Source organism: Spinacia oleracea, chromosome 2 (assembly GCF_020520425.1).
Source record: "Spinacia oleracea cultivar Varoflay chromosome 2, BTI_SOV_V1, whole genome shotgun sequence".
Lineage (NCBI taxonomy): Eukaryota > Viridiplantae > Streptophyta > Magnoliopsida > Caryophyllales > Amaranthaceae > Spinacia > Spinacia oleracea.
In genome coordinates, this window is record NC_079488.1 from 94,193,170 (window position 1) to 94,216,433 (window position 23,264).

A 23,264-nucleotide genomic window follows, 5' to 3' on the forward strand; every position below is an offset into this window, starting at 1 on the left:
CAAAGAACCCAACGTTATTCAAAACAATTATGTTCTGAAGTCAACTTCAGAAACAAAAAAACCCAAATCTTACAGTGTCCCGTTTTCGATTTTTGAATCGAAAACGACATGAGACCTTTTTGGATCTCACTTCATCAATATAAGTGTGGTGTGATTTACAGTGGAAGAGCTTTACATTACTAATGTTCTTCGCAAAAGAGTATGTTAACATCTAAGTTGTCGATCCTTCAAAGAAGATGGATCATGGTGAAACAAATGAAGTTAATATACTGATGGAGATTAGTCACCCCCGGTTGAAGGGCAAGATAGGTGTGAAACAACTCCACAAATAGCGCAAGAAGACAGAGTCACAAGTATGGCAACTCTAGCACCATCATATGAAGCTACGCCGAAGATCCTTCCAAGTGCATCAATCCTTTCCTCGTTGGAGTCTTTTGTTCGTCATTCCGCTTATTCCTCTAAGGAAATGAGGAAGGTCGTCTCCTCTCGTCGCCCCATGTTTAGAAGGAAAAATGTACTCTTAAAAGTAGAAGTCCCTCGATTTTTATTAACCCTTGGTTTTGCAGGATGAACGTTGGCTCCAAAAGAAGTTTGTCTTGCCTTGCGGAAGATACTTGGTATACTACTAGTAAGACTCTGTATGGCCCCACCCCCCGTGTTGTTGTTTCCTGATTGATATATGGTGTAATTTTTCAGTGCAAAAAACAAATGAGAGAAATTAATGACGAATATAGTTGTAATTTTTGTAGTTGATGTCACTAAGTCGCACTTCGTAGTAGTTAGTTGTACTATATTTTTATGGAAAATTTGCCAATTACAACCCAATAAAGTTTACACTTTGCAAATTACAACCTTAAACTTTCAGTTTTGTGAATTACAACCTCAAACTTAATCTCGTACTTTAAATTACAACGTAAATGTCATATTCCGACAAAAACGACCGGAATATGATGTCATTATTATATTTTATACCTCATTAACAACTCTAAAAAACGATAATCAGTATTTTTTTAAAAAAAATAATAATCCTGAAAAATCCATTCACTGTCATTTCGATTACAACTCCCTCCTCCAATTCACTTATGCTCAACTCCTCTCACTCCCACTCATCTTTTCAACTTAAAAACTTCAATGCTACGATTTTCATAAATTTACTCCCTCGATACTCTTCCAGTGTGCTATATCTCTCTATATATTTTGTCAACATAAGAGGACACCATTACAGGTTGAAGGTTGGAAGCTTCAACAATGATGACAGGTAATTCCTCTGCTCAACTCTTCCCTCAATTCTATCTCTGTTTCCTTATCATAGTTAAATTGGGGATTTTGAAACAAAGATGGACATTTAAATTGGGGGTTTTGTCAAAATCTAGGGTTCTTCGAATTGGGGTTTTAAAAAATTACGATTCTTCAATCGGGGTTTTCCGAAATTACGGTTCTTCAACTTGGGGTTTTTCGGTAGGGGATTAATAGAAAATTAGGGTTCTTGAATTGGGGCTTTTTCGAAAATTAGGGTTCCTTAATTGGGGATTATTCAAAAATTGCGTGCAATTAAGTGTAAATTATGGATTATATTGTTGAATTGTGGAGTAATTTAGTGTAATTTATGATTGTTTAATTAGCTGACTGTTGATTATGCATAGGAGAGAAAAGACATCACTATCCTATTTGAGGACGCCATTGATGGTTGTAGGTAGAAGATGAACAAATATGCAAAGAAGAAAGAAGAGAAAATTACAGGGTTGTAATTAAGGAGAATGACGTGAATGTCACTGTATTTTGGGGATTTTTTTTTTAAGTTAATTTTTTTTTTTTTTTTGAAATTATTAATTAGGTATAAAATATAATAAGACATCATAATCCGATCGTTTTTGCCGGAATATGAATTCGGGTTGTAATTTAAAGTACAGGATTAAGTTTGAGGTTGTAATTCGCAAAACTGAAAGTTTAAGGTTGTAATTCACAAAGTGTACACTTTATTGGGTTGTAATTGACAAATTTTCCTATTTTTATACTAACTTTTAGTGAATTTGGTTGTATATTATTTTTAGCTGACTTTATTTAATTTTAGCGGATATACTATTTTTTTTTTGGTATACTAACTTTGTATTCTTTAGTTAAAAACAATTAATATGGCAATAAGAATCAAAAGAGTCAAGGTGAATGGTAGTTTATAAGCCTGTCTTAGTAAATTTGTAATATATTTAAATTAAGAAGTTAACTTTTTTCAATACTTATCTAATAATCCTATATAGTACTAATCAAAATTATGTCAAACGCCTTTTTCCTCATTGTAGCCCTAATCTTGTGCCCTAACAATAGAAAAATTACAAGAGATATTTCTATATTATTCAATTTATTGGCTTTGTTCCATTGTTTTCAATTTACCATATCCCATCATCTATATTTACCAATTCAATTGAGAAGTTTCTATATAAACTGAGGGAAAATATCCATAATATTTGAAAAGTGAGTTATCACAACATAAAAATTGGTACATTGTGTAAAGTATTAGTCGGGTGGTACTCAAGTTCGTTGAATAAAGTTACAATGCTAAAATTTAAATAAAATAATAATGGTAAGTAATAGAAGAAAACAAACCATACTAACAGAATGAATTTCGTGGTTAAAAATTAACTTAGTTTATGGAAGTTTTTTTATCATTAAGATATTGCAATTAACATAGGATTAGTAGAAGTATGTTATCAGTAGTTTAATAGTGTTGATTACATTTATACGGAGTATAAGTTTTATATAATATATTAGTACAAAATCGTGCATTGCACGAGCTTAAAACTAGTTAGAACATATTACATGCACCTGGGTGCATCGTATACCCTCTCACATTTTCTCCTTACTTTTGAATTGAACTATGGAAAATTGAATTATGGAAAATTTGCCAAATGCAACCTCATAAAGTTCTCTATTTGTCAATTACAACCTTAAATTTTTAATTGAATTATGGAAAATTTGTCAAATGCAACCTCATAAAGTTCTCTATTTGTCAATTACAACCTTAAATTTTTAATTTTGCCAATTACAACCTTAAACTTATTCATCCATTTTAAATTACAACCCGAAGTTATTTTCCGGCAAAAATCACCGAAAAATGATGTCATAATGTTATTTTTTTAAAAAATTACATAATTTCTATAAAAAAAATTAAATCAATAAATAAGAATTAAAACAAAATAATAAAATAATTGAGAAAATATTTTTTTTTATAGATATTATGTACTTCGTAAGTTTATTTAATAACGTTATAACATTATCTTCCGGTGATTTTTGCCGGAAAATGGTTTCGGGTTGTAATTTAAAATAGATGTACAAGTTTAAGGTTGTAATTGACAAAATTAGAAATTTGAGGTTGTAATTGGCAAATAGTGAACTTTATTAGGTTGTATTTGACAAATTTGCCTTGAATTATTGTTAGATTTTCAAAATAATCGGTAGAACAAGGTTATGACGCCTTATCGCCTATAAGGAAAAAAAATGTATTATAATAGCGACAATGTGAAAAATTGACGTGTGAGCATATATACGCAGATACACGCTTGAGCCAATCTAATATATATATATATATATATATATATATATATATATATATATATATATATATATATATATATATATATATATATATATATATATATATATATATAAGGGGAGTTTTTTCAAGAGATTTCGGAGCGCCACGTAGGATTTACACGTCATCACATTAATTAATTAATAAATAAATAATATTAGAATCCTGTTTAGAAACTGATGATAAAATTTTCGTTGATATCTTCAAATAGCTTATTATGATAAGGGGCAGTTTTTAACAAACCACTTAATATGATAAGAGGATAAGAGGATTTCAACGTATACATGCATATACTTTGTACGTTATCTTATGAATATGATAAATATATGAGATTTCAATGAACTTTTATCCTACTTCTACCTCCTCCCTGTTATATATATAATATCGGAAATGATAAAGGTCGCAACATGCGACCTTTAAGCCGTGTCACAATGATGACATGTCATGCTTATGTGTCATGATTTAAATTGGAAACTAAAATATTTAACTTATATAATCTATTATACATGTTACAAAAAAGGTAGGAAAATCTTAATATTATATTTTATTTCCTTCTTTATATCGATAATCTTATTTACATATTTTCATAGTAAAAATATTGAATTGGTAGTAAAAATATTCTGATGATGCATAGTCTACGTGGCACCTAAATGTGCCAATTAAACTGCGACACGTAAGATTGCGACAACAAAAAATTGTCGCAACTTGCGACCTTTATCATCACTGATCAAAAATATAATATATCGATGAAGGTGAGAAGAAGCCATATGATCGAAGTCGTCATTGATCAAAAAAACAAGACGAACAATAAAAGTTGATTGAGAAGAAGAGATATGAAGCACAAACTTTAATTCAAGAAGGGCTATTGTTGCATCAAATTATAGGAAACTACTACTAATCTGGGTTTTGTTACGAGTTCAGCCCTGTGCAATTGCCAGTTGAGGGAAGAGGGTTGTCATTTGTCAATGTTCAATAGTTAATTTTTCTAATACGGTGGTTTTTGGTGATGTCTTTTATTTTTGGACGTTATGGTTGTGTAGAATTTTCTGGCTGTCTATTCTAGCTCGGGATTTCCACATTAGACCTCCCGTTGGTTGATGATTATCGACGGCTATATTATGAAAGAGGACCTTCATAATTAACTACTTCGTCGCATATATCATTTCGGTAAATAGCCTTCGTGAAAAGAGCTTGTGCCCCGTGTTAATTGGCTCCACAATCATACAAGCCGCAACTCTTTGTGAAGATATAAATAAATACACCTGCAACGACCCATTAACAGAGGTAATCAACACATACAGAATAATTTCCAAAACACTAAATACAGTGATAATACTCTGTGACGATATCCATGGAACTTGAAAGTATTAAAATTTATATGACCTTCCCAATGGAATGTTATGCAAGATTACCTTGGAAGATTAGACTCATAATTAAAGAAGATACCAAGGAGAAACTAAAGCATCATGCTACATATCTAATAATGGATTTTAATTAAACTTGAAGAGGTGAGGACTGACACTACAAAAAAAGAGATCAAAAAGGGCGGACATATTTGCACAAAGAGGGCGAATTTAATTTTGCCTTCGTAGAACTAATCAAATAGGGCGAAAGTGTGTCGTCCTATTAATTCCTGCCAAAGAGGGCGAGTTGAGACATTTCGCCCTCCTTGATACAAATAAGATGACAACTTAACTGAATCGTCCTCTTCGAGCATAGGCAAAATGATAAACCCCAGAATCCCTTATTCATTTTTCCCCAATGTCATTGTAGATTATCCACTCCCAGCTCAAAAATTATTCGGGCTCTCTCTCACTCTTCCCCCTAAATCCTCGTTCGATCAACTCATTCGCTGCTGAATTGGTAAGCTTGAAAATTTATTTTCGAAAATTGCTCGATTTGTGTTAAAATTAGGTCAAATTCAGACTTACTGGTTCATTTTTTTCTCTCTTTCTCTCTCCTAAATATTCAATTTCACGCTCAAATTCCCCTAATTCTTTGAAAATTGGTCACAAACCCTAATTTACTGAAATATATCAAATTGATTTGCTTCTTTGATTCATTAACTATATATTTCATCAAAAGCTACTGGTATCAATCAATAATATCTCGAGAATTTCTCCAATCGCAATTACTGGTATCGTTTATGTTGTTTGATTATTTCTAGTTCATCATTATTTGCTCGAATTCAATTTAATTTTTATGTTTTTGCGTTTTTTGCCTGTTATTTGGTCGAATTGTTTTGCATTGTTTGTATAATTATGATTTGTATTCGTTTTTTTTTTCATTGTTTAGGAATCGGGAATTAGGAAATTAATATGTAGTGATATGTATTGATTTGAATTCGTATTTATGCTCCAATTAGACAATGATACTATTCAGATTTTAGCAAATGAGCATAAATACCAGTATAACAAATGCACTACAAATTCATAGATTTTTATAGCTCTATATTTTAAAATAAAAAGATCAGACATACTGTGGAAGAAATCAATGTGGCTTTTTATGTAAGTCCCTTGGTTTGGGTGATCCTGGTAGTTTTAAATGTGTTCATGTGAATGTTAGAGAGAAATATTTTGATCCATAAATACTCTATTGTAGTAGAGCAGCTGCAGAAACTTTTCTGGGAAAGACAACTCGAGTTACTATGTTGTTATGAAAGGGTTGCAAAATCAATATATGTGGCTTGTGATTCCGGATGGGAAGAAAAATCCCCGGTGAGTAAGATGTCCTATAGCCAAACAGTTGAAGATAGTGATCCCAGAATACTCTGATGATATAAATAACAAGGTTTCTCAATTACAAAAATACTTTCCCATTGAGGTTGGCAAGTCTTTTGATGTTATATCCTTGTTGTCCGGTAATGGTGAAACGAATTACCTAGTTCGAAAGAATGGTGATCGAGTTACTATTAGATTTCCTTCCTTTGTTCCTGTTCATTTCAATTACCAAATACGAACGATTTATTGGTGTTTCATAGTGTTTGCGAAAAATTGTCCTTGAACACGACCTTAAGGAGTTGGTAATGAGGACACCCTTTGCAGATACCCGTATTGCTCTCCAATTATTTTCTTGTTTATATTTTAACCAGAGTGCATAACTTATTGTTTAGGGTGAGTTTGACATGATTTCTAGTGGCCGAGACAAGATTGAAACTCCAGAACAGGCAAGTAACCCAAGAAAACAAGCCAACGTGTTGTTGGCGGTTACAAAAAATGTGTTATCCTTGCCACACTTTTTGGTCTATAACTTGAATAAAATTGTATTGTTTAAAACTTATTCTTTTGTTGTATTGGTAAGTACCTATCTTAATGTTACTTATTTTTGTTTTTTTTTTAGCTGGTATTTGGTTGAATTGTTTTGCATTATTTGTATATTTATGATTTATATTCGTTTTTTTTAATATTTCGGAATCATGAAATTAATATGTACTGAAATGTGTTGATTTAAATTTCATATGTATGCTCCAATTAGACAATGATAATTCAGATTTTATTTAGCAAATAACATTTTATTCTGTTAAATACTATAGTATGAAATTATATGTCCTGGATGTATGGAAGGATTAAGGTGTGACAACCTAGTTGTCTTCCATTGAGGGGTTTAAGGTTGTTTTGGTCTGCTACGATGCCTTCTGCATTTAGGTATGACAACCATATTGGATCAAGGATCAGTTGAGTTCTAAACACTCCTTTTACATTTCCCTAGGAACTTGAGGCAGAGGACGGAAGTAATCAGCGTGAAGATGAGTCTGAGGTCATTGAATTTAATGTGTCTTGTTCAAGTTAACTGTAACTTACATCAACACAAGCTGACGGTGAGTTACTATTTGTTTATATCCTCTATGAATATAGCTTATATCCAATTATCCATGTTCTGGTGAGTTACTATCAGTTGTGATTCTACTAATTTGGTGGTTCTAAGTGCAGGAAAGAGAGAAATAGAAGCATTTAATTGTGCTAATATTCAGCCAATATTATCAATGTTTGGAGAGATGTACAACATTCAGCCAATATTGATACAGGTAGTAATTGTTAGACTCGGCTATTATATGATTTCTCCTGTTTTTGATCCACATTCTGTTGCCAAGTGTCTGTATCTGATCCTTATACAGGTATTGAGGATCCAAAAATGGTACTTGAGATTGATCATATTGGTTATTAGTCCCAGCATTACATAATATCTAATTCCTCGAACACGAATTAGTACATAGGAATTACTTAGTGAATGTGTTCCCAAACCCAATCTCTTGTTGGAAATTAGGTAACATTCTTCAGTATCCTTGGGAATGTCAGAATTTAAAAATTGGGAAAACGTATCCATAAAGTTGAACCACCAAATATACATCCTTAAAACGTATCCATATAGTTGAACCGCCAAATATACATCGCGGTGGTAGTCTGGTAGACAAGTAATTTATTTGAATACAGAGTATTATCATTTGAGTTTATGATTCTCCTGTTTTTTGTTAGTTGAAAGGATCTTTCCTCTTTGGTCTGATACTACCCTCTTGCACTAAAATTTCACTAATTACCTCTCAGTCTTGCGTAATCTGGTTCGGGAAGTCGTAACAAACTAACAACCTTACCTAATTTGGATGGTTCCTTCTTCTTTTTTGCAGAGGGTCTCTACAGATTTCTACATATCTAACGAAAACTCAGGTATCCGAAATTTGGTAAAAGCTGGATGTGGATGTAGTCATTTAGACTCATTTCCTTATCGTTGAGAGAAATCTTGTGTACACAAGTAAACACAGAATTCTATCCCCCGACTTGACAAAATGGCTGGCAGACAGAAACCTCGCAACCAACTCTCGGGTGATACGCCTTGAAAAAGGGTAATTCCTACATTCTCCTCTTCTTTAATTTCCCCTTTTGAGTACTCATGTCTTAACTCAAGTGCTTAAGGAATTCTACCTGGTTGTTATCATCTATATAAAAGAAGGTGACTGCTACTGTCAAGGCAATTAGGCATTCTGCATAGAGGTGGTGGTTATATTGGCATTACATTTCTGCTGTACATTTCTGCTGTACATTTGAATGAGCACATTTCCATTGGTTCTGATGAATGATTTTATTTTAATTTTTTCAGGAGATTGATCGGTAACTATTCGCATTTGTAGAGAAATGTGTATTTGATTGTTGTTTTGGTGTAGTCATGGCTTTTATGGGTGGAAAACAGATTTAAAAACTCTTGCATTTAGTGGTATATCATGTTTATTTGTTTGGAAATTTGAAAACATGTTTAGAATCTGCCTCATTGTTGATAATTGTGTGTGTCCTTGACAATTGACTTAGAGTTTTTGCATCTCCATGTTGTTTTGTAGGGGATGGTTTTGAGCAAAGAAGAAGAGGATTCTATGTTAAATATCAACTACTTTGAGAGATTAACATCATTTTCAGAATTTTAGTGTTGATTTTTATTTCCTTGTAAATCCTTTTTGTGATGGACAGTAAAAAATAAAATTTCCTTGTTGGTCTCTTCCTTGTGGGGCTCCCTAATTTATTATATTTTTTAAAAACAAAAAAGGGAACAAAGAGGGCGAGTTTCTAATGTTGCCCTGCTATTGAACAACTAGGGCGATTTCTGATGTTGCCCTGGTATTGAACTTGAACAACCAGGGCGACTTCATAGTTTTCTTGTTTGGTTTGAACAAAGAGGGCGAAATAATATCAACCGCCTTCTTTGAGTTGATCAAAGAGGGCGAAACAAATTGCCCTCTTTGATCTTTAACAAAGAGGGCGAAATATTAAAATCGCCCTAGGAAGCTAATAGGACGGCTCTAACAGGGCGCCTTAAGGACGATTTTTTAGTCGCCCTTATAGCCTAAGAGGGCGAGATTTGGATCAAAGAGGGCGAGATTTTTTGCCCTCTTTGATCTTATATGTTGTAGTGAGAGTAAACAAGGTGATCAACTTTTAGACAAATTCATGTGACACTTAACCATCTCCTGTAAGTTTATAAGTATCTTAGAATAAGTCCTTTCTCTTTTTCCAATAAAGTGTGAGAAGAATTCTTCAGTTATCTTGGAAGACTATTAAATGTCTTTCCCCCTCTATACACCGATTTGCGGAACAAACAAATACCATCTATGTGCTGTGAAGTGCGATAGGAATAGGTGTGGTTGTTGTTTTAGATTTATCATCTATGTCATACTTATGTGCACGCGAACGAAGGTATGAAGATTGTTGTGGTTTTATCTTGGCTTTATAATCTATGTGAATATTTGCTTCAGTGTTTCTGGCATTACCTTAGATATCTTTTTCTAAGTATTATTTGGGATACGTGATTTGTATCTTTACATGCCTAGAATCAAGGAGCTCAAGGATGTGTTGACTCAACTAGGTTTCCCTAAGCACGAATATAAAGTTGTTCGTTTGTTCTATAGTCACTAATTGAACTTCTTTAGTGATTTTTTTTTTATTGATTGGAATTGTTTTGTGATTTTTGTTTTTCTACTATTGCCATCGTTAGTTGAAGTACAATCTTCAGCTGATTATAACAGTAGTTCTGATTTTAATCAACTCCCAAAATTTGAACACGATGAATTATTAATTTATTAATCACTTTTACTGTTCTCAAATAATGAAATTAATTATGATGAATTGAATTAGTTAACCGTCATCATGAGATGTAGGAAATTAGTCGATTGGAATGGATAGGTAGCATAGTTAATGATAACTATTAAGTACGTAGTATATAATAGAGTTTTATTTACATTAGACCTTTGATATTTGGATTAATTTATATATTACGAAGTATGAACAAATAATCATAGTGTTTTATTCACTTTAAATATTTGCAAGTAAAACAAAAGTTTGTTGCCTGCAAGTTCGTTTTTTTATATGAGTGTAATATTTTAAATCTTAATGAAATATTTATGTTCCAGTTTGAATATGGACCTAACTTTTCATTTAGGCATAATTTATAAAAACACCTACGTCTAGATGATGATATAATAAGACAAAGATGTACGAAAATTGACAAACCCGTACATCGCACGGGCTTCAAAACTAGTCTCAAACATTTCACAGCTGATGGACTCAGCCAATTTCACCAACTTGGGTTGGTACACACCAATACAATAGGTTGTGTACTTGTGTGTTGTCTATGTGACTATGTCTATGCTGGAGTGGGCTGATCAACAAATACATACACAAAAGATGGGCTTCTAAAAGAGCCAGGAAACAAAGTTCCAAGCAAAACACAATTTCCCTCCTTTCGTACACTCTCTTCATCTCTTGCAGTCTTGCCTAACAATTTCTCTCTCCTCCACACCGGCGACTTACTCCGTCTACGAATTCAATTTTCTACCACATCTGAGAACCCCCATCAATTTCCCTTTTCGCAGGTATAATTTCTCATTTTTTCTTGTATTTTTTTGGTGCTGAATAATTGCTTTTTGTCGAATGTTGGGGTTTATGTTAGGGTTTTGCTTTTCTTAGTTTTAGTACCAGGTTTTGAATTTTATTGGGTGAATTTGATTGTACTTATGGTGTTTATTGCTTCAATTTGTATTATAATGCACTGGGAAAGTGGGAAGTATCTGAGATTTTTTGATGTTATTGGGAGGCTGCTGTTTTCTTTGAGACATTTGGTCGAGCAGTTGGTGTGCGGTGTTTAGCCTTGTTCTTTTATCCGTATGGTTAAAGAAAGAGAACATCTTTTTATATTGAGAGAAATTTTGATTACCTCTTATCTAATTTCACACAATCACCATTCCTCAAATCACCGGATTTCAAATTGTTTTATACGAAGTATTTGTTAGTTGTAACTAAGCGTTCTTCAACAGTTTTGAGCCTTATAAGGAAGTTTGGTGTTGTGTTGTGGGCAACGCGGTGGGCGTTAGGTAGTTGGACAGGTATGGATAAGTCTTATACCTAATTACCTATGGCTAGGTGGCTATAGTAGACAATGGTAGGTTACTGGTAACGAAAGTTGGGTCTTGGTTTTGATAAGAAATCCTTCACCTTGCAGTGTTCTTGCCAGCCTTTGTTAATCGGTTTGATTTGAAACAATCCTAAAACATTTGTTTATCCCCCCCACCACCATCCTTGGGAATACCATGAATCTCATACATTCTCTAGTTTGTCATTGTTCTAGGAAAATGCTGGTTACACACTTGCACTTAGATGCTCATATAAAGACTGAATATTTGTCAAAAGTCAAATGCCAAAAGGGTGTGTGTCCATCTTCTATTTGTCAACACAGCCATCTCTTCTACTTTCACATGCTCGTTGTCATGGGTTCTCTTTTAGTCCTTTCCATGACAATTACCCTCCGAAATCAAGTTGAAGCTCCAATTCTCCATGATATTGAGTTATTGACACGTTCTGCATTTATTCAAGTTGTAAGCCCAACATAGCTATACACTGCAGCACTTCTATTCTCTAAGTTGAAGTTGTATTTGTTTGGTGAATTCTTACTGAGATATCATTACATATTGTTAAGTGGGACTGGGGTCATTCAACTTTGATTCTTTGTTGATATGCTCTCAAAGAGATAGCTTTTGTATGTTTGAGTCCCATATTCAGCTATTTCCCTATTTAAGAAAAATGGTTAGGTCTGATGGTTCGAAGAATTCACCCTAGAGGCCTAGATACTACATGTTGGAATTAAAAATGTATGTTACAAGTTTGTTAAACTTCTTCTTATAGTAGAAAAGTTTTTTATTTTTTTATTTTTTATTTCATGATTGTCTCCCTACCAGCTGAAGGCTACTTTTCAAAAGCATTCTAAACTTCAAGGTTTACCGACGCTTGAGTCCATGGTGGTGGGACCTTCTGAAATTATTCCAAAAATTAATATGTTTATATTTTCAAATGATCTCAAAATATTGAAGTGATTGGTTAATGTTGATATTATTCCTCGTATAGTTCCTTTCAGAGATGAGTTTGAATACTAGCTAACATACATCTTTTTCCTTAACCTTAATTTTGAAGTGTACGTTTTGAACTTATCCTAGAAAAACCCTACAGCAGTGCCTAACTCTTTGTCATTCAGATAGTGCTTGCGAAACTCTTCAAATTCTTAATTCTTTCTTTGTCATCTTATACTCACAAATTTCTTTCTTTGGCGCTCTAAGCTGCTAACTGTCTTTTTGTCGTCTTCTCTTTCCTTCTGTTTGACCGTCACTTTGCCTCTCAAAGTTAGCTTATCAAATTTCCTAGGATTATTGTACTGGAACTGAAATAACCATTTGACTCTTCCTTGTCACAGGATTGCAGGACGCTGTTGACCGTAAAACAAAATGGCTGTAAGTACTTTTTCTCGTCACGTTCTTTTATGGTGCTGTGAACAACACTTATTATTAATGAACATCGATTTCTGAATTGGCAGCTTTGCCTTTTACTATCAAGTTTAGACTGGCTGGCCAGCATGAGAAAAAATTTCATGATACCAATTACCGAATAAAACTCTATCTGTTAAAACTTACACACCACTGTCATTTTTGCAGCTGCATTGCTCAACTTATGTTGGTTAATTTTTACTAATACTCAACATATTTATTTTTCCTGCTCAATGCATTCGTTTCCTTACCATGCTGTGATGGTTATGTCATTTCCTGGTATCTCTTCATTTGTTGATAAAAGACCTTGAATTTGTTTGTCAAATCAGAAAGCTGGATGTTTCTTAATCGCTTTCTGAAGTATAGTTAAATACTTGAATGTGTCTTAGCTTCAGATGGTTTTTCTTCTTGTTCATAGCCCTCATTTTCCTCATGGGTCGTGTGTACACCCTTGGGTGTCAGTGGTTTACAACTTTTGTTTTCTGTTGTCACGTAAGGAACACTATGGCTCTTTAAATGACGTCTTTTCACAAGTATGAAAGTATTGTTGCTAGCCAAAATGGGGCAAGAGGTACTTTTGTTGTGTGGACTTGGATCAGTTGAATGAAACCCTGTGTTCTGTAGATGCATGAATCTGTAAGTTATGTGGATCTTCTACCACGTTGTTGTACGTTTGGCAGCTTACACAAACTTTATGTTTGGCTCTCGTGCTCTCTTTTGCAGACTGTCCCAGTTAACCCAAAACCTTTCTTGAACAATTTGACTGGAAAGCCTGTCATTGTGAAGCTGAAGTGGGGAATGGAGTACAAAGGTAAGTTTCATGTGACAAGGAAGTCTTTTTTTCCAGTACTCCGTATTACCAGTTTCTTCTTTAGTTTCATGATTGTTACTTTTTCTGCTTGTTTGTTGCCCCTTAAATTTGCTCATGAATGTCTCAGTATTATCAATGGATTTTAAAACCAAAAGCATAGAAAAGAGGGATGACCTCCCTTTCTCTTAATATTTTCAGTTGGTGCAGATTTCATATTTACTTTGGTCTTTTGATATGCCATGGGAACATGTATTACAACATATTTCCTATGACATCTTGCAGGTTATCTTGTGTCAGTTGATGGGTACATGAACCTACAGGTGCATACTAACATCAACCTTTTTTTTAAAATAAATATTCTCTTCCTTGGAATTAATTGATTTTTAAAATTTGTGTTCTATTGCTGACTTTCATAGTTGCTTATCTTTTCGTATTGATAACTTTCCTGCAGTTGGCAAACACAGAAGAGTATATTGAAGGCCAGAAGACTGGAGATCTTGGGGAGATTCTCATCAGGTTATTAAAGCTTTCTTTAGACTTCCATTGCAGAATAAATTTCTAAGTTTGGTTTGCATATCTGGATTTATTTTAGAAAAACATATGAAGATGTGTGCAACACTTCAACTCTTAAACTGTGATTTATCCTGCCAACTTTATTGCATAGAATATTCGTGTTGTGGTGTTGCCTCGAAAGTGAATTCTTGGCTATGGATTTTAAATCCTTACTATAAACGTGTAAAAGGATATGTTTGGTTCAAAAGTAGTCATTATGAACTGTTTTTCCTGGCTTCAAATGGAAAGTAAGGAAGTCAGGTTTCAAACTTTATTTTCCTTTGTCTCCTTGCTACCTAAGTTTGAGAGAATTGAACCGGGAAATGGAGTCATGAAGGGAGAGGAGAAAGGTGAGTGGATAGGGAAGAAAATTTGGTGGCATTCCTTCTTTTTAAAAGAAAGTCTTTTCCATCCTTTATTTTCCATTTACCATTCAAGAAAATAGTTTTCACCCCTTTAAAACCAAACAGAGGATAATGTGAAAACTAGTTTCCGTGGAAAGTGTTGCAGGTTTTTTGGTTTCTGGCGTAAGCTGTCTAGTCCAATTAGACTAACATTATGGTTTACCTTTTACATTTGTGTAGGTGCAACAATGTCTTGTATCTTCGAGGAGTTCCTGAGGACGAAGAAATAGAGGATGCTGACAAAGACTGAAGAAATATACGGAGTTACCTTTTTGCTAGGAATGCAACTGATGGATTGTAATGCATTATGCTCGTCTGAGAAGGTTAATGTTAGGCGCAACAACTAAGGAATTTTTAGGTGGATTTGATACATTTTATGTATAAAAAGTTCACTTATTATGAAAAATAGAAATTCCTTATTTGTAATGATAGCAAAATTTTATGTGTTATGACTTGTGACATCCAAATAAGGGATTTTCTCAAGTTATCGGATAGGGAATTTTGGGTTTCCTCGTAATCTTGTTTCCGTAAATCTTCTTCTCTTGTTCCAATGACTAGATGGTTCAATGAGAATCATAACACATTGAAGCATTCCCGTTTCTAAAGAAACTCAAGACCGTATATATATACCAAGAAACTTACTAGGATAAATGGATAATAACGTCATAGTAAAACATATGCATGTTTACCAACAGTCTACAATCAACAATCAACAATCAGAACCAAAAAAAATAATCAAACTTGTTTGTTGCAAAAAACAATCTGAGAAGTGAGAATAGAACTGACAGACCTAGGCTTAGTGTCGACAATGAGCTTTGCACATATTTAAGCAGTCATAGAAGCAAAAGCCACCACAGTGAAGTGGGCAATCAAGCTTCATTCCTTTACACCTTCCTTCCCCCATGCATTCTGCGAATTCTCCCAACTTGAAGTTTCCCCTACCAACTCCTCTCCTTCCATGTCCCTTTCTTCCTCCCCGTCTCCCTCTACCACACGAGCCCCACTTCCACGAACCTGCACCTCCACCTCCCCAACCCCATCCCCCACCTCCACCTCCTCCCCCTCCGCCTCCGCCTCCACCTCCACCCCCTCCGCCCCATCCCCATGAAAATCCACCACCATTGACACCCACACCACCACTATCATTTTGCGGCTTCTTGTCCCCAAAGGTAACTTCAGTGTAATTGGAGGTAGTATGATTTAGTAGGCTATCAACGACGGAAGTTGCATTATTGGGTTGGGTTTGGTTGCTACTACATTGGCCCATAAAGGCGATAGAGAGTAGGAAAGTGAGGGTTAAGCTTCTTACTATCTCCATGGTTAGCTAGCTAGCTTAGTATGTTCATTCACTGCCAAATTATGCGCGCACAAGTTATATACTATATATAGTATGTATTTTAATACGTAACGCTTATATGCTACGGTTACTCGATATCCTTTTCCTACACTCATTCTCACACCTTCTTGAGAGAGAGAGAGAGAGAGAGAGAGAGAGAGAGAGAGAGAGAGGAGAAAGAGAGAGAGGTGGATTGCTCCGCACTCGTGAATAAAATATAAGCTGAGAAATGCCAAGTTGGGTAGACAAACTACTCATGAAGTTGTTACCAAAACAACAACATAATAGCAACATTTCGCCAGGTTGTAAGACCGGCTGTGGTTGCACTTGCACAATGGATCATACTGACTAATAAATACTTCGTAGTATATTACTAGTAGTCCACTTCTCCCCAACGGAGTAACTAGGGGTGAACTCGAATAGAACTGTTCGATAAAAGTGACAACTTGAGCTTAAATTTATACGTAGTAATTCAATAACTCAAACTCAAACTCAAACTTAATGGTGTTCCGTCTCAAAAACTCATCTTATAAGTTCGTTACTTAAAAAATAATATAATGTATACATGCATAGTCCGTATATATTTATGAGTTGCACTAGTTGATTAATTACGTGCACAGAACCATTTGGAAATGCACTTTGGTTCAAGTCTTGAATTTGATTCTTTGACAAAATCCTGCAAGTGCCATATTCTCAATGATTTTATTGTTTTTATTTTATTTTTGGATAAGTAACGGCTTTATGTCATCATATTTTACCTTTTTAAATTTTTTTTTTTTTTTTTAATAGGTAAGAAGAAGGGACCCTAACTGAACCAGCACCTAGCACAGGTTAACCAGCCCAGCTCCGCAGGTCATCGCTTGAGCCACTCCCAAGCATTTCGCAGTTGATGGGGCTCGAACTTGTGACCTCCAAATCACAAGGTGAGTTCCCCATCAACTCCACCAACTTATGTTGGTATTTTACCTTTTTAAATGCTAGAGTCAGATTCTTAACGTATTCTAAAGTTTGACATCTTATAGACAGAATTGTAAGCAAATGAGATACATGGAGCAATTTGCCTGAGCAATAGAGAAGCTCCAGAAGGCATGCGTATAGACTTTTTTAAAAGAGAAATTTGTCAAATACAATCTAATAAAGTTCTATTTTTGTCAATTACAACCTTAAATTTTTTATTTTGCCAATTACAACCTTAAATTTGTACATTTACTTTAAATTACAACCTGAAACCATTTTCCGGGAAAAATCACCGGAATATGTTGCCATAACGTTATTAAATAAATACGAAGTACATAATATCTATACCAAAAAAAAAAAAAAAATTGATTATTTTATTTTTTATGTTTTAATACTTATTTATCGATCTAATTTTATTTATAGAAATTATGTAATTATTATTTTAATAACATTATTACATCATCTTCCGGCGATTTTTGCAGGAAAATAACTTGGGGTTGTAATTTAAAATGGATGTATAAGTTTAAGGTTGTAATTGGGAAAATTAGAAATTTGAGGTTGTAATTGGCAAATAGAGAACTTTATTAGGTTGTATTTAAAAAAAATTCCTTTTTAACAACGTTTTTTTAATACTCCCTCTGTCCCTTAATACTCGGCCTGTTTTGACTGGACATGCTTGTCAATGCACAACTTTGACCACCAATTTCTTTAACTATATATTATAAAAACTTATAAAAATATTAATATTTTGAAATTATATATTAAGATGAAGCCAAAAATATATTATATACTAATATTTGTTTTCATATACTAGAAATAAAATAGGGTTAAAGTGATAATGTAAATAGTGCAAAAAGTTAAAATGGGTCGAGTATTAAGGGACAGAGGGAGTAGTGTCTATAGTATTTGTATACTCCCCGTACCTCTCTAGTTTTCTTTTTATGTATATCACCTTTAAAACCATATGGAATAATTATTGCAGGCCTGACCTTACCAACATAATAACAATCAGAAAAGCTAAGAATGAGAATGAATATAAAAAAGTTTGGGTATGGTGATTTGACCCACCAAATCCCAAAAAAATATTCGGGTCTTCAGCTCGAAGCTTGTACTTGTTCTTGTGTTCTAGTTCAGCATGACGTGTTAGGTTATTAAGATACTTAATAACTTTGCTTCTAGGGGAACCTCCACCTCCACCTCCACCCTAACGAATTAATTTTTGAATTTCATCTAAAATTAGGATGGTCCATGCAAATTATGACCAAGGCATAACCATATTAATATGAATTATACGTGCATTATCAACTTCAGGATAAAATTCCGTTCCATTCAAGTGCAGGAACTAACAAGTATCAACCCTCTAGCCTATAGGCTCTGTTTAACTTCAACTCCATGAGTCTAAAGATATACTTATTGTTGTAATTCATACTCTGTAGTCTGTACTTCGTATTAAGATGGCCGATGGCCTTATCTGTAAGCCACAACTAAGGATGCATCTTGACCTTTCTCAAGTCTACAACTTCATCGGTAAAACCATCTAGTGAAGCTGAACAAATGCATATGCCAATCACAAAAATAAATCAACCCTATAGTGTATTTTGCATCAAATACTACAACAGCACAGAAAATAGAACAGCATAATTCGCACTAACCAATATGTAATGGTTCTAAACTTCTCAACAGGGAAACAAAAAACAAGCCGAAAAAAGTCACTACAAAGTCAAAAATCAATGACGAACTAAATGAAAAGGCAAGACAATGTACTGAGTTTTTATTCAGAATTACTATCTCCATGTAATGCATGCATCCAAACTCCAAAGCACCATCAATATAACATGCCATTTCAGTACCTCCTTGGCATACGATCCATCACTCTTCCTGAAGGGCATTCAAAAGACATATGTCCTCGACCACCACAGGTGTGGCAGATAATCATAGCTGGACCCCCCATGCAGTCTCTACTCATATGTCCCATCTGCCCACAGCTCCTGCAGTTTATATCACGATAACCCCCTCCCATTGGGTATCCTCCTCCACCACCTCCAAAACCACCATAACGACTACCACCACCACCTCCAAAACCCCCATAACGACCCCCTCCACCACCTCCGAAACCACCATAACGACCACCACCTCCTCCGAAACCGCCACCACTGCCCCGATCTCCAAGGACATCGGCTTTAGGGCATTGCCTAGCCACGTGGCCTGCGACATTGCACAAGTTACAAACAGGCTCATTGGAGCAGTCACGGGCAAGGTGTCCTGTCTTCCTGCAATTCTTGCATGCCTTGTCATTTGTGCATTCCGCAGCAACGTGACCTTGTTTGAAGCAATTGTTGCAGAGTCTCAGGTCACCAGGAGGGAGTTCAGGATTCGTACACTCTCTAGCACGGTGCCCAGCTTTGCCACATGAGTGGCAGATGCCCTCATTTGAGCAGTTGCTGGCCATATGCCCAGGTTCACGGCAGTTCCAGCATAAAGATTTTGTGCTGCACTCGGCTGCAATATGCCTGCACTTAGATATGTATTCAATCATTAGTCCCCTTACATTATCTTTCTGTTTTCTTATAAGTTTCAGAAGTTGAAGGAAGCATGAAAAACTATAGGTTCAAAATAGATGGTCAGAAAATCAGTACCCAGGAAGCCCGCAGTTGTTGCAAACAGCAACATTTGTACACTCTCTGGCAAAATGACCAGGCTGTTTGCAGTTGTTACAGAGATTGCTTTGGCTGCAAAAGTATCCAACAGAAGTTAGCGTCCAAAGTTCAGTAAGAAAATCCACCTAATCATAAACAGAGCACCCAAATTGTATGTGCTACACATACGTTGCTCATGCAAGGGGGGAAGCCAAATTTTCTGACATCCAAGATACTGAGGATTAAAAGCAGGGATAATCTAACATAAAATTTTGCATTGGAATCGAAGCTGTCTCACAGAAATTATATACTTCGTATGTAAGTTGAACATTAATACTAATAATCAAATAAATTTAGCAGCTAATAGCCCCAAATATTGGTCCAATGGTTCTACATTTCCACCTTAACAGAAAGACAAAATGTTATAGGCTTATCGCAACATAATCTCTCCATGACTCCAACTCAATTCTACTTGAGGTCATACATAATAATACATTTTTGATTACTAAACTTGTTTGATGATACCGATAATACATTTGTAACTTGTTTTTTAGGGATTCCCAGGTCCTAACTTAGCAGAACAACTGTGAAAATTTGTGAACATTAAAATATTTTCTCAAACTTTATCTATGAAATTCTATACAGACCCATGTTCTACCACTCAAGTGCTCTTCCTCGACAATATTTGGACCTGACATCAGAGAATTGAAACCAGAAAGGAACTAAGAAATAGGTTGTAAGCCAGCAATAAGTAGTCCTTTCTATCTTACTCGAGGAGGAATAATAAACATTGTCCGTGAAAGAAATAGATGGGCTAAAGTGCCTTCTTAAAATAATAACCCTACATGTCCTCAGTGGAATCCTGAGGCTCATCAAACTATGCTAGATATCCCCTTTGATCAATAGGGGACGAAAAATAACTGAAGAATGAATGAACCAACAAAGTGGTACCAGGAACAAAAGAGATTTAAGACTCTACAGCTACAGCTAGCACAAAACCTACAGTAGTAACATATCGTAATGCAAAAAAAATATGGGAATGAAAAACAGATTTCTTAGAGAATTGACAGAATTCAAAAAATGAAGCAGCTGTTGATCATCAGGGACAAGACGCGGGTTCATGTTCCACAAATCTCCAGTATACAAGACTGTTAATTATCAGAAGTAGGTCACACCTCACTCATCCTGCTGGAAAAAAAGATAGGATTTACCCATAAGTTCAAAAGAACGTGGCCATATCAGATCTCACCAGTCACCACCGACGCAAATTAATACTCGTATAACCTGGAAACGGATAGTGCAAATTTTGAAAAAAAAAACACATCATCTACCATATATGATACTTAATGGAAAAGATGGTTCATGTTGGCAAAAACAGCTTTAGGCAACTGCTCTTGGAAGTCTGATCAGTTCAATATTCATCTCATCTACCAACAGCAACCACTTTCCCTTTCTTTTCTCCCCACCCAGCCCCTACACCCCAATTTGTGCATCTTTTCTCTATATATTTTCACATATCTTTCCATCTTATAAAGGAAAACAACCCAACAAACAGTTGTAGAGCATTGTTAAAATCAAACCACCTGAAACCCCGACGTGCATCTCTCCTAAATGGAGCATCACGAAAAGAAGAGCGTGGAGATCGCATTCTACGATCCCTAGGACTCCTGCTCCGGCTACGGCTTCTGCTTCGACTCCTGCTGCGTGAACTCATCTTCAAATTCCTCTCTTCCCTTTCTATACAAACTGATCTTCAAATGCCAACACTCACCACCAACCAGCACCTGATGCTCCCCTGCCAAAAACCATCCCCATCAATCCATTGATTGTCCATAACCAAATTCCAATGCTACATTTAAGTCCCTATCCAACAAAAACCAGCTACAGTACACATAGAGTACAACAATCCACATTCCACACCACACCAGGTTAGTTAAAACAAAAACCTCAACACAACACACCCCAATACATTCAAGCACCAGTGCACCTCAAGAAAAACTACAGAGCTTAGGAGCCATCAACTCCCCACAACTCAGTACTTTTTACCAACTTCCTTCACATCTTAGACACAGAATTGAACCATACAGCTCATCGCATCTACAGAAGGCTGAGAGTTGTCACGGAGAAAAAGGGAGACAACAAGATGATAAGAGTACACTGAAGATTAGCAATATTGTTATTTGTTAGAGGCATTTAATATGTAAACTCCTCCCTCGGATGTGTGAGTTCCCTCAAAGAGAAAACATCCCAGTAAAAATTCTTTCTCCATCCACAAACACACTAGAGCCTGACTTGAGCTTTGCTAAATATTCGCATGCACCAGATTGCAGGTTTTTTGTTGAACAAACTTATATTTCAAGCAGCATTGAGCTTCAAAAACAAACAATTCATTTACAAAACAATGCAGTATATAAGAATTAAGGCATGGCCGTGTGACACTGTGACCATGGGCACATTCAACCTTTATCAGAAATCTAGACAAGATGTTACTAGGACAAATGACAGAACCATACAGCATTTAACGGTGAACCGGGTGTGCTATGCGTTAAAAACAGGAACCCCGTATGCGCCAATGAAACATCCCACCTTGCCCTGATTCATAGCGACCCGTGTATGCTGTTGTTTTGTCATTTTCGTCCCTTGTATAGATGTGTTAGAAAAAACATAAACCGTAGATTCGTGATGTATTTTTAGAATTTGTTAATTGGTATGACATGCTAAATGCTGTATGGTTCTGTCATTTCTGATAAAGGTTGAATGTGCACAGATACGGGGTTCCTGTTGATAACACAAAGTTTTCACAAAACATATAAATGGCCAAATTACTTACGAAATAGTGATTATCTGCCGCCTAAAAATGAGTTGTAAGATATTCTCTGAGAAATCTGTTAACCTAATTAAAAGTTAACATACACTTTGAAGAAAAAAAACCAAAAATTATTTCGGGATTAGGCATCAGTACTTTTCACTATCTCTCGATCCAAAACCCTAAATCTAAAAGTCACCAATCACTGGAAAACATCAAACAAAAAAAGAAAGGCGAAAAATAATAAAACGAAAAGAAAATACATGAATCTACAACAAAACTAAACCCTAATTCCAGAAAAATAACGGATCTACGAATTAGAACAAAAATATAAAGAAACGTTTGAAGACAGTTCATCGAATTAGAGAAGGAGAGAGAAAAGGAGAGGGTACCGATTGGTAAAAGCTCAGTAAATTAGCGAGCTTTGAAGCTATGGCGGAGGATACAGTTTTTTACTACGAAATCAGAAAAAGAGGAGAGCGAGATAGAGAGGGGGAGAGGAGCGACAGTCCTTTACTCCTTTATCCCCTTTTCATTTTTTTTCTCCGTTATTTAGAAAAAAAGAATAAAAAATTGACGAGTGAAAGTTTTGTTCTATTCGCTTATCCGTCTTCTTTGATACTCCCTCGCTATTTATTTAACGGATTTTTTGACGCCCTGTTCTGTTAATAATACCCTAATTTATTACGTTAAAGTACGATTCAACCCTTTAAATTCAAATTCACCCCCTCCTTCATGAGCCTTCTTCTTCTCTGTTCTCTCCCTCCCTTCCTCTTGCCGGCTATAAACATCTCCGCCGCCCTCAACGCTGCCCCATCTCCGATCCTTACCTGGCGCACGAAATTTGCACCGTTCACATGTACCTGGCGCACGGAATTTGCGCCAGT

The 23,264-nt window shown here is 35.2% G+C and overlaps 3 protein-coding genes and 1 long non-coding RNA gene across 4 annotated transcripts; 2 read left to right on the plus strand and 2 right to left on the minus strand.

Annotated features, from left to right (window-relative positions):
- Positions 1-1,021: 1,021 nt before the first annotated feature.
- On the plus strand, positions 1,022-2,039 carry LOC130468022 (uncharacterized). The gene is made up of 2 exons (XR_008928306.1): positions 1,022-1,258; positions 1,623-2,039. It is a non-coding gene; the product is annotated as an uncharacterized lncRNA (long non-coding RNA).
- A 1,733-nt stretch (positions 2,040-3,772) lies between these two features.
- LOC110788631 (glycine-rich cell wall structural protein) lies at positions 3,773-16,103 on the minus strand. The gene is made up of 2 exons (XM_021993263.2): positions 15,433-16,103; positions 3,773-4,848 (listed from the first exon to the last, which is right to left on the minus strand). The coding sequence occupies exon 1, from the start codon at positions 15,958-15,960 to the stop codon at positions 15,439-15,441; it is 522 nt and encodes a 173-aa protein (XP_021848955.2). The 5' UTR covers positions 15,961-16,103; the 3' UTR covers positions 3,773-4,848; positions 15,433-15,438.
- LOC110788649 (probable small nuclear ribonucleoprotein F) lies at positions 10,762-15,174 on the plus strand. The gene is made up of 6 exons (XM_021993285.2): positions 10,762-10,937; positions 12,806-12,842; positions 13,599-13,686; positions 13,969-14,006; positions 14,138-14,202; positions 14,823-15,174. The coding sequence occupies exons 2-6, from the start codon at positions 12,837-12,839 to the stop codon at positions 14,890-14,892; spliced, it is 267 nt and encodes an 88-aa protein (XP_021848977.1). The 5' UTR covers positions 10,762-10,937; positions 12,806-12,836; the 3' UTR covers positions 14,893-15,174.
- Positions 16,104-18,496: 2,393 nt separating the features above from the next.
- LOC110788648 (uncharacterized) lies at positions 18,497-22,942 on the minus strand. The gene is made up of 4 exons (XM_021993284.2): positions 22,770-22,942; positions 21,155-21,366; positions 19,572-19,664; positions 18,497-19,445 (listed from the first exon to the last, which is right to left on the minus strand). The coding sequence occupies exons 2-4, from the start codon at positions 21,283-21,285 to the stop codon at positions 18,779-18,781; spliced, it is 891 nt and encodes a 296-aa protein (XP_021848976.1). The 5' UTR covers positions 21,286-21,366; positions 22,770-22,942; the 3' UTR covers positions 18,497-18,778.
- Between the last annotated feature and the right edge of the window lie 322 nt (positions 22,943-23,264).